Source organism: Gavia stellata, chromosome 5 (genome assembly GCF_030936135.1).
Source record: "Gavia stellata isolate bGavSte3 chromosome 5, bGavSte3.hap2, whole genome shotgun sequence".
NCBI classification, from domain to species: domain Eukaryota; kingdom Metazoa; phylum Chordata; class Aves; order Gaviiformes; family Gaviidae; genus Gavia; species Gavia stellata.
The window spans coordinates 24,955,403-24,967,820 of record NC_082598.1 but is presented as its reverse complement, the minus strand read 5'-3'; the positions used below and the strand labels follow the sequence as shown (position 1 = coordinate 24,967,820).

Sequence of the window (12,418 nt, the reverse complement as noted above, 5' to 3'; positions counted from 1 at the left end):
GAATAGCATTAAAAAAAAAAAAAAGGACACTGAAGATCCTGACACCTGTGAAAAGAAATCTATTACAGATTTGGACAGTGTCACAGAATTGTTTAGGTTGGAAGGGACCTCTGGGGATCATCTAGTTAAATCTCTCTGTTCAAAGCAGGTTCAGCTAGAGCAGGTTGCTCAGGGCTGTGTCCAGTCAGGTTTGAATAATTGGAAACTCCATAACCATTCTGGGCAATTTGTGCTCACAGTAAAAAAGGTTGGGTTTTTTTTCTTATGTTCAGACAGAATTTCTTGTTTTCTATTTATTGTAAGTGACACTTTGGATTAGTATTTTGCCAATATTTACGCGGTGCCTCAGCTTTCATTAGGGTTCCTCTGCAGTTCTGGCTTGCCAGTTTCCTTTGGAGTTATGCTGATTTAGCTTCATGCACTCATCTCCAAGCTTTAGAAACTATTCTTCTGTAGGCCTTGTACATCCTCTTTGATTTACAGAATCTCATGTTGAAGACTTTTCAGGAAAATACTTACACTACCTTGTCCTCAGAGGTATCTTTCTGGTTACCATTAACATCACCAGAGGACTCTGTGAGCTTCAAGCACACGTGCTCAAATTTTTACATATGAAATTCTGCATGATCTGCTAATGAAAGTTCATTATAGACATCTTACAGAAGAAGGTTTTAACATTTTATTTGAAATATTCAGTTAATGATTTCTTTTTTCTTCCCTTCTCTTCCCAGTTATGTTTTTCTCTCAGAATGAATCTGCACACTTTGGAGTTCTCCCCAAAATGGACCTGTTTCAGTAGAGCTAAAGCAAAGACTATTATTGAAGCCAGATCTGTTTATTTGTAGATTGTGGGTTTGGAGTATTCAGAATGTCAAGCCATTTCCTTTTGGATAACACGTGTTGTTATTGTAGGTTAAGCAATTATTTTCTCCTAGATTATGAACACAAATTTTGAAACACTTCTTTGCAAATTGGGGTCATATTATTTTGTTTCAGAAACTTTTGTTGGGGCTCCTGAAAGCATGCTTATGTGGAATTTTGAAACTGCAAATCAAGTCAATCTGTGTGTCTTGTTTGGTATTTTCTATTCTTAGAAGATAATTGTATTGATACGTAATATGGAGGGAAGGTGTTTGAGACATGAAAATTACATAGAGACATTTTGGTTCTGTTCACTCAATATTGTGCAGCACTTACAAAATTTTAACATCGTTTTAAGCACCATAGTGTTTTCCCCCTTCTCCCACAAGAGGAGGGCATGGTGCTGTGCAGCGGATGGCTTTTTCCAGGAGAGTTTTACGTACAAAAGAACGTGTATTTATGAAATTGCACACCAAAAATAAGGATTATTTTGTTCTTCAGCATGCAGATATATGGCCACCTGCTGGAAAAGCAAGAAAACAGTCTATAACTAAAAGCCCAAAGATCGGAGGCTTACCACTAATTCCCATTCAACAGGAGAAGAACACTGGTGATATCAGAGGGAGTACAGAAGTAAGTGCGGTTTAAACTTGGTGTAGAACTTCTAACCACAATGCTGTACTTTAAAATAGTCCAGTGATAATGAACTCTCTAGAGCTGGATAAATATAAAATGTAGATGCTGTTATTAGCAATGTCCCTTTCGTTGTTTTGTCATTGAAGGAACAGTTAGGACAATTTAATGTAAAAAAAACATTGTGACCTAAACATGTGTCACCTCTTTGGCTGTTCAGTAAATCAATAGTGGATTTTTTGTGTTTGGGATTTTTTTGAGAAATGATTTTTCATTAAAAGTAAATAGGGCTTTTACCTGGAAATGTAATGCACATTATTACAGTGCACTTTATTACAGTTCTATTTTAACAACGTCCTTGAAATCTGTCCTGCATGTGTATTCTACCATATCTTTTCTTCTGTCTAAAATAACTGCACTGTTTCAGTTATCTGCTCTGTGAATGTAATGGAAAAGCTCAGATGGAACTAACTGTGATACATTTAAGTTGTAATACTATTAGTTTCAAAGAACAAGAGGGTTTAGTCACAACTCTTTGCAGAGACTGAGCTCTGTCACTACATTACGTGCACCAGTGATACGTCTCAACTTTATCATATTAGCTTGAGATGAATTTCTGGTATCTGCATAGAGATACTAACGCCTGTAGGGAGGACTTATTTGCCTTACTTCCAGCTGAGAAGCAGTGGTAGTGGAGGCACTGTTCTGCTTGGCAAAAATAGTGGTAATAGTTGAATGCAGCAGAGAGTAAGTGTTGAAACAAAACAGCTTGGCCCTTTGACTGTATGCGGTACTATTTCTTGCATGTTTTAGAAGATTTTGGAGGGAGATAGATAACACGGTATGTGTTATCACCACTTACAGAGACAGTGGTTCAGGCACAGATTGGTGAACCTGGCTCGGTTCCATAGCAAACCAAAACCAAAGGTAGAAGTAGTGCTTTATCTAAAAGGCAACTCTATTTTTCTTTTGTTACACTTTCTTAAGGCATTTCTGCTCTGCCTTACCAAGTGTGTATAATACAGTGTGAATGCAATTATGGTTTTCCTTTTTTATTTTATTTGTCCTTTCATTTTAACTTTCTCAAGGTATTCTACAATTCTTTAAGTTCCTTTTAATGTTTGCATTTTTAAACTTTTTTAATGAAAGTAAATCATAGGTCTTGTCATTCAAAAAACTTATCTGTCCTTTACACAGGTACAGTTGAGATCTCTAATAGGTTCTTTGAGATGGCTACAAATTCATTCTAGGATAAAGGTTTTACTGGATTTTGAGCTTTCTAATTTAAAATCCTTAATACCTTATAGTGCTAGAATCTTTTTTATTACTATTTTCATTGATAATGTGCTTCATTAGGAAGAATTCTAATGTTTTGTACACTGCAGCTTAGATGAAGTCTGCATTTAAACTTCAAAGTAGAAGATCAGTCTTCATTATTTATGCCATGACTAGATCTAGAGAAGTTTTATGCAAAAGGTATTTGCGTACTTTAGGAAGATTAACACAAAATTATATCATAACTAACACTTTTTTACATGGAAATAGAAAACTGGAATGAACAGTAAAATAGTGGTGGAAAGTAAGTGTATGATATGGTTTATTAATGAGAAATATTGTACAGCAGTGTAGTCAGTAAAGCAATAGATATCCATTTGGAAACCAAACCTTCAGTCTTTCCATGGATTTGTAGTAATTCTCCAACAAGCAAAAATAACTCCATTTTAAAGCATTAGAGAGTAATAACATGAACGAGCGTTTTCTGAAAGATGCTGGTTTATAAAAAATGGAGGTCTGTTTACAGATCAATGTGTAAACTTGTAGTAGAAATGTGATCAAATTTATCTTCCTATAGGCAGGAAAAGAGGCTGAAAGTTTTCCAAACAGTGAAAAAAGTGACATCTTTGTCATGTGAAGATAAATGGGGAAAAAATAAAAACCCAAAACCTCAAAGATACCCAGAAACCAACAAGTTTTAATATTAATGTTCTGTGCTAAAAAGTCTATATTGCATGTCGTCTTTTTTCCCAATATTGGAAGTAATTTTATTGTGTGCTAAGAAGATAAATACATAATATAGAAAGTTTGAAAACACTGTAAAACTAAGAATCCTTCTGATAACAAATAGAATCAAAAGACTTCCATTATTTCTGCACCACTTGTTGCATACATGGATAGTGTATTTAAAATATGAGTATTTCTCATATAGGATCATTTAACTGAAATAGCAACATATTACTGTATATCTGCAGTAAGTCTGTAATTTTATTTCAAAGTACGGGAAGGTTGAGGAATGAGGAAAAACTTTCTCTTTTTTTCAAGCCATGGTCAAATACCATACTGACTTATAATAGGTTATACCTGTCTAGAGTTTTGAAAGGAAGAGTGTTCCACAGGGATAATGGAGGATGCAAATATATAGAGTTGCTCCTTTTTTTTTTTTGCTGGTGATGTGCAGAAAAAGGAAAAAATGTAGTTAGATGCACATATTATTATCAATTTATTCACCATTTACTTCATTTAAGGGGCTGAAATTTAGAGGCAAAAAGCTGCTTCTAACATTAAACTATTGCTTTAGGGGTTATTGGGAGAAAAATATGTAGTCCAGCAGTGTAATTTATAGCATGTGACTAACAGTGGGCAATGGATCAAATACTGAGAAATAATATTATTACAAAATTTGATGTGGCAGTTTTGTTCATACATCATTTTGATATGTTATTTATAAGGGAAACTGTTTATAACTGTAAATGTTAGTGCTCTAATTTGAACAACAGAATTTGGCTCCATCAATTGAATATTCTTACTATGCAAGTGTCTGGGAATTAGGATACCTGTCTATATTGAATCTACTTTAAAAGCTCAAAATGTTGAGTAGTAGTCTGTGTTAAGAGGCTACATGCTAATATGCAAGACTGTTTCAGAGAAGTAGGCAACCTTTAAATTTGAGTGCTGTGTTTGATCTGTTCCTATTTTCATTATCTAAAGGGCTTCTGCTATACCCAGTTTAGCAGGAGAACTATACTGATTTCAGAACTGTAGTCGGTATTTTTCTTCTCAAAAGATGCAAAAATTGAAATAGAAGATTGTTGCTCCTGACTGAATTTTATGACTAATTCATATCTTAGTTTGCTGAGTAACAGCGAATAGCTTGGAGTGTGTTACTGAGTTTTCCGAAAGGTACTGCACGACAATTTACATTTCACCTATTGCATGTATATTATCACAGATAGTCCTTTTATTATTTTATTAATTGAACATGAATCACTGGTGTGATAAACTCAGTTTTCTTGCTCATTCAAGAACATTATTTTAAATAGAGATTATTTTAAATGGAAAATCATAGCTTTTTCAAATATTTGGCAGAACAGAAGTCACACATCTATGAGTCATTGGGACAGTTCCTCAGTTGCCTTGAACTTTTTTTCACTGAATATAGCTAAACACATTAAATACTAGAATGCTTCTTGTTGGCTTAGGTGACAGCAGGAGATTCTAAGCTGATAGGAGTTGTTAGGGATGGCAGTAGAATTTAAAAGAGTCTTCAGGCAAGCTAAAATCTGCTCCATAGCATGCCCCAGTGGTGACTCATGTAGTACTATGAACTCTTGCATGCATTGTTGTTCTGGGACTGCTTTTTTTTTTTTTTACACATATCATGGCCACTAGTGCTTCATTATTAATGGGTAGTTTTCATTCTTGGTGAATGCAAATAGCATTAAAGAGGCTGGTAATTCTAAGAGTGGTATCAATAAAATAACCCCTTGATCTGATCTTTTAAAAATCGTGATTTATAAAATCCAAATGTTTGTTTCTTTTATTATTGAACTGATGCTAGCTCAGGTGAAATTTCAAGAGACTGCACAAATTTAGACTTTGTTTTATAGCTTAGATCTCTTCAATGTAAACTCATTTAAAATTTACTCTTCCTTCCTACACAACAACTAATTTGCTGCATTAACACTCATTGTTTGTAATGGGCTTATGTTTGCTGTCCTCATGAAGAAAGAAATGTCACTTTAAAACATTCAAGGCAAATAAGAATGGTAGAGTTATTTATTGTATTCTGTCTGCTCAGTGGATGTGGCAGTAGGCAGATCATTCCTTTTGTGGAAGAGCCTTACAGTTCTCAAAGAAAATGAGGTCTTGGAATTCTTCATTCATGTGTGCCATCTTTGTTGACTACTAGAAGATACTCAAAGCTGAGGGAGACTTCGGTTCTTTTTGTCTTTCCTGTGTGGCACTTGTTCAGTTTGGCTGGATTTTTATCGAGTTACTAATCCATAGCATATAAACAAGTTGTCTCATGGAATCTTGATACTTCGTATATGTTAAAGCAAACATGAAAAAATATTCAAATAATAGAGAGGAGCTAGTTTAGATACATCTATATGAGTGTTCTAGTTAGTATCAGGAGTGCACTTCAGGAGCAAATCTTCCAGTTGTTCCCAGTTACTATGTTTTACTTTGCATTGTGGAGTGGTTCTGGAGCATGTGAACTTGGATTGCTTTCAGTTGAAGATGTTCTGCAGGAGGATATCTAATGCACTGCAGCCAAATACAGGCCTTCTACCAGTAGGAGAAAGCTAAAGCTAGTCTGAAGTGTATTTTTAAAAAAAAAAAAAAAGCCAACAACCCTGAAATCATGTTAGTGTGGGTGTCTGGTTCTCAGCACTTCTCTTTCACTGTACAGATATGCTCCTAATGGGCCACACTAGTTATGAATTTAGAGGCAGCATTTGATTTACATTTCATTTCCTACAGCTTAAGAACTTGAAAACAGCCCACCAATATGGAACAGTTGCATTGCCATCAGTTTGTTGTTTTATCTGAGTTCCCAGTATGTTTCTTAAAATTGCTAGCCAAAATTTGAAAAAGCAGACGAAGTCTTTATAATTTATCAGGTAGTACTGAACAGCTGCTGAAAATGTTTATGTGATCATGTAAAATTATCTTTTGTACATTCATGTAGCTCAGTCATTAAGTTATCAAAATTGCGATATTCTCAGTTGTATTTGTTCGATTTAGGAATTCTGAGCTTTTAAGAGTGTATGGATCTGCTGTAAAACATTAAAATTTAGTCTACTGTGGTAAATGAAAAATCAAATTGTCAGTATATGAATATGAATGTCTTTATTGTCATGGTGCATTTAATTGAAAGATTTATGTAATTTTCAGAAGTATCACTAATTGAGAGTATATGCTCACTAAAAATGCTTACTAAATGATAATAGCACAAATTATGGGAATTTGAAAGAAACTGTGCTGTCTCAGCTCTTGAGTAAAATTGATTTTTCTTTTAAACTGTTACGTGAAACTAATGAGCAAAAATTGCAATCTAAATATTATTGAATATTATGTCAATGTGAATGATCTTATTTCACTTTGCTTGTTTGCTCAGAATATAGAACTGCAATCTGGGAAACAAAAATTCAGTGAGCATCATGAAAATGACTTTCTGGAAAAAAGAAAAAACTTGAAAGAAAAAGCCTCTATTGTGGCACAATGTTTGGAACGGAAGGAGGAGAAAGTGCGAAATCATGCAAAAACACATCGGAGCTTGATCTCTGAGGATGTAGGTGCAGGGATGACTGACCTACACCAACTACCACATAAGGCACTGAAGAAAAATAAGAACAAAACAAACGAAAGTACTTCGGAATTAGATAACAAATTGCCATCAAATGTGATTCAGGAACTAAATACAGTGCTGCAGAAGAACAGAGCACTTCATGATGAAACCTCCAGCTGATTTCCTGAGTCTGAAGTTTTTTATATATATATATATCCGTGTGTGTGTTGCTTTATAGGCAAAAGTAGTCTTTTTTGATGTGTGTAGCTTGTACAGTGCAGAGGAAATATAATTTGCTTATATGCAGCTGTTGATTTTGTATATGCATATGCCACGTTATAATTTAAGATTGAACTGAGAGAACTGATTATGTAAAACTCCTGAAATTTGCAAGTTTTCCTGTGCAGTGCAATGACACCAGGGTTTTGTCTATTATTTTTTGTTGCAGATTTTGTTTGATATAATAATTCTAAGCACTATCAAAAGCTTTTGCTCTGTGTATATTCTGTACCATCTTGTAAAGTACTGGAGAGATATTTTTGGAAGGAAGACAAGATATACACTGAAATTCATCCTGTTGGCCTGCAATATTTTTAATTGTCTAACACTATAAAAATGAGTAACATCTGCTTTGAAAAGTGATTTTTTGCATGTAATTTTTTTTATTTAAGAATAAAATTAGTATCTGCTTCCATGGATTCGTCCTCTGACAGAGCAGCATGTGAAAGAATCAGAAGGGAGAGGGATGTAGTAGATAAGACAATGTATTAATTCTTGTATCTCAAAACTGCATCTATATGGTGTACACCTGACTATGACATCTAAGCAATGAGAGAGAATACTGAGGATGACAGAAAGTCATCTTCAAAGCAGCATCTAATTTAAAAGGGTATATGAATTGGAAGAGCACTATCATCTCTTTTTGCTCAACAGGCTGAAGTAGTTTTATAAACAGACATTAGTTAGCTCAGGGTGACAAAGGCAGACTTTTCTATAACTGTTTGGATAGAGCTTGCTTGGTGCTGACAAAGTTGCTGGCATCTGATGAATATTTAATATTCACATGAGAAATTAATTTCCTTAAGAAAAAATGGTCCCCACACAAACATATCTATCAGAAGGACACTAACTCACTCAAGAAGTGCCAGTTACTAATGGGTGAGGACATTAACCCCTTCCTTTACCATGAGGACAAAGGTGAGCACAGTATGCTGTTTGCAGGGACTAGGAAATGCTTGTGCTACAACTGTAGCATGGTTCTTCTGAGTGTGAGCAGAGGTCCCAAGGTTGAGACAACAGCCTCAGTTACCTCGTTTGCTGCATTCTGAGTATGTAAGTAGCAGTTCCTGCAGACAAATGATGTACTACTCTGCAGCTACTTTAGTTTTTAAGCCCGGAGTTCCTTAAATTTAAAAATCAGAATCTGGCTTCAAAACAAAACCTATGTAAGCAATTACATTATTTGATTTTCTTCAGTTGTTTTGTGGATCTCACCTTTCACTTATCCCATGGGATTGTCTTCTTCCTCTTTCATGGTTTTTACTTTGTCCCGTAACAGCTGGATGGGCAAAAGCCACTGCTGTGCTGAGGTTGTTTCCAGGTGTGGCAGATGCTGTCCTGGTTAAGCAGCAGGATCAACAGAGCAGAGAGCTAATGAGCTCACACTGCACCTTTGCTTCAGGGGAGACATTAATAACAGTGTCTGCTTTATTTTGCTGCTGTCCCTTTTGTGCTCGGATTAGCCACTCTGCCACAGATTTTCATTAGCCTTTTAAGAACTTACTGATGCTTTTGTTGTTCCTCAAGTTTGATTGGAATTGACCAGACCTCTTAGTTAATAATTCTCTCTTCTACCCTATTTCTTGTTTATTGGAAATTGCTTTAAATGGTCTCTTAATTCCTTAAAATTTCAGAGGAAAAATTCAATTTAATCAGCATCAACGACATTTGATTTTTATTAATGGATAGTTTTGAGGGTGCTTGATGTTGCTACTGAATTTCTTCCCGTACGGAAGCAGTATGGTCACTTATCCCTTCTTCTATTTTGGTAGTCACAGGTGTCGTAACATTTCTCACATAATTTACTTCTATTCTTGATTGCATTGAGCAGCTTAATTGGAAAAATAATTTGTTTGATTGAAGAAATTAGACAAATGACTCAATGAATCTGGCAACTCTGCTAGGAAATATGGGGAAAATGCGATCAAACCCAAATGTTTTATAGTGTTTTGTATTTATTCTTCTGAAATGTAGCACTGACAAAGCAAGTTTAGTCTTTCAGACTTTGCACTTACAATATTTTCCCAGTTGTTAATTCTGAAACAAGTTTGTAGATTTTAATTTTCCCAGTGCACTATTGACTGTTTTGCTACTTTTAATTTGTAATCGAGCCTCTTCTAATCATTGAGGCCCTGGCTCAGGAAAGCATATAAGCCTGAACTTAAGTTGTATTGACTAAAGCCAGTGCTTAATGTTAATAAGCACATTCTTAAATGCTGATCTGAGTCAGGGACTGATGCCATCAGGAGAAATTACTTTACTTTCTGTCTGAGGCTGGACCTGAATATACTGTTTACACTTGTGCTTTTATTTGCAAATGTTTTTCAGTATTGAGTTATGGTTACTGTATTGTTTATCTTTTTACTGCGTTCTTAAAAATGACATTCACCTCTGCTGAAAGCCTCATGCATCATTTAAGCCCCTACACTGATGGAATAAATGGAGCAATGGAAGGGGTTTGTGCATTGAAGTGAATATGTCCGTGAAGAAAATGTTTTGTGTATTGTTATTGGATCTAAGAACTACAGAAACATTTGTTCTATTTCAAAAGCACATCACAGATAAAGTATCTGTATGGCTGCTGTTAAAGGGCCTTACAAATCAAGAAGAAAAGACGTTTACTAAAATATGTTTAAATTTGGTTTTGTATGCATATATACACAAACACTCACACTATATATGTGTTTGTGTGCATACAGTTATGTGCACATCCACAGAGGCACACTGAATGGTGACACTGTTAACCCAAGGAAAATTTATTTGCAAAAGTAGAAATTAAATTTGCAATGAATTATTTCAAATAGGTATCAAAGTTTTGGACCAATTATCTGACATATCATTGTTGCACTACACGTTTCAGAGTGATTTAAGACCTGCAGAATAAATGTGTTTTGTTGCAATACGTTAATGGCTGCTGAGTTTTTATTGTTCCTGTGCCATGTTGTGGAATGGTAAAGGAAGTGTAATTTTCAGAGAATAAATGGTAATTATTTAAATAAATGCTATTTCTCTAAAACAGGCAATGGATTTTTTCAGAGAAAAATCAATAAAAATCTTTTAAAATTTCTGTATGTCTTTCCATATGAAAGGTATTGAATAGCCTGGTAAGTGTTTACTTTCTGATCTGCAAAATGAAATTAAATGAGACACAGATATTTTATGTATGGGCTTATAACAGTGGGAAGACTAGGATTAAAATCTCAGTAAATCTCAGGTTCATCATTACCTTGTTAGACTTCTGCAACCATCATCATAAGTGTAAAGCTGACATGTAAGCACGATTTATACTAATTGTTTTAACGTAATGCCTGTTTTCTCTTTCTGTGTTTTTTTTCACAGTTAGGATGACAGAGGGAAGCAACCCAAAACCTGAAGAAAAATACTAGCTGGAATACGTTTGTTTTCTCGTTTCCTTTAGTTGAGCTGAATATTGGCTACTATTTTGGAATATTTTTTTTGAAACAGATCTTTTTCCAAGTTATTATTTTGGGCTACCAGTTCAAAAGACCAGTTTGACTAATAGGTTTTGTGCCTCGGCAGAGACTGCTTTAGTGTGGGGTAGATTTGACCAGCTCAGATTTACAGAGTATGTTTATGCAGAGCTTACCTTTACCCTGGGACTCGGGTTGAGACACAATTTCTGCATTGTAAGGCTTTGCAAATGTTACCCAAGAATCTGTCCAGTGGGGGAGGAATATCCCCAAAGATTTCTTCAGTTAACACAGAGGGCTTGACCATATCATTGGTTTTTGTTTCTTCGTTGTGAAGAGCTCTGGGCTGTTGTGCCTAAAGCGAGTTGTTAGGATGCCACTGGCTCTGTCTGCCAGAGGCACCCCTGTGTGCACTGTCACATATGGGGGTAGTTTCGGACTGCTCTGCAGATGGAGGTTTATCAGAGAGTAAAAGTTACAGGAATTTTATCTCACTGCTATGATTCTTCTCTCCCCTGATACAGTGCTGGCACAGTTTGCATTCCTGTGAATGCTGCTGGGTTGCCACCAGCTCCGCGTCTCAAGTTCCAGATTAAGGAGTTTGGGGAAAAAATTTACATGCTCTGCTGCGGATGGTGGTGGTGCCTGCAGGAGTCAGGAGGTAAGGGGTACGTGTCTCACTGGCGGAGGCACTTTTTATGTTCCTATTCTGTCATATCACCTTTCTGATTTTTAAATCTTTTTTTTTCAGTGCAAGTTGTTGTCGACATGCTGGAGGGGAAGGGATGCCATCTAGAGGGACCTTGACAGTGCTTGAGAGGTGGGCCCGTGTGAACCTCATGAAGTTCAACAAGGCCAAGTGCAGGGTCCTGCATGTGGGTTGGGACTATCCCAAGCACAAATACAGGCTGGGCGGAGAATGGATTGAGAGCAGCCCTGAGGAGAAGGACTTGCGGGGGTGTTGGTTGACGAGAAGCTCAACATGACCTGGCAGTGCGTGCTTGCAGCCCAGAAAGTCAACTGTATCCTGGGCCGCATCAAAAGAAGCGTGACCAGCAGGTCGAGGGAAGTGATTGTCCCCCGCTACTCCACTCTCGTGAGACCCCACCTGGAGTACTCTGTCCAGCTCTGGGGCCCCCAACATAAGAAGGACATGGACCTGCTCAAGCGAGTCCAGAGGAGGCCATGAAGATGATCGGGGGCTGGAGCACCTTTCCTATGAGGAAAGGCTGAGACAGTTGGGCTTGTTCAGCCTGGAGAAGAGAAGGCTCCGGGGAGACCTTCTAGCAGCCTTCCAGTACCTGGAGGGGCCCTACAAGAAAGCTGGAGAGGGACTTTTTGCAAGGGCATGTAGTGATTGGACAAGGGGTAATGGCTTTAAGCGGAAAGAGGGTAGATTTAGATTAGATATAAGGAAGAAATCCTTCACTATGAGGGTGATGAGGCACTGGAACAGGTTGCCCAGAGAAGTTGTGGATGCCCCAACGTTGGAAGTGTTCAAGGCCAGGTTGGATGGGGCTTCGAGCAACCTGGTTTGGTGGAAGGTTTCCCTGCCCCCGTGGCAGAGGGGTTGGAACTAGATGGTCTTTAAAGGTCCCTTCCAACCCAAACCATTTTATGATTCCATAATTTGCCAAACTAGGTG

General features: G+C 36.8%; 1 protein-coding gene across 1 annotated transcript in view; it reads left to right on the top strand.

The window, feature by feature from the left end:
* The window catches only part of ARAP2 (ArfGAP with RhoGAP domain, ankyrin repeat and PH domain 2), a 130,652-nt gene extending 123,409 nt beyond the window's left edge, over positions 1 to 7,243 (top strand). Inside the window, exons 31-32 of the mRNA XM_059817809.1 lie at positions 1,363 to 1,494; positions 6,893 to 7,243. Of these exons, the coding sequence (XP_059673792.1) occupies positions 1,363 to 1,494; positions 6,893 to 7,243 (483 nt within the window). The remainder of the gene's footprint in view (positions 1 to 1,362; positions 1,495 to 6,892) is intronic.
* Positions 7,244 to 12,418: the final 5,175 nt, after the last annotated feature.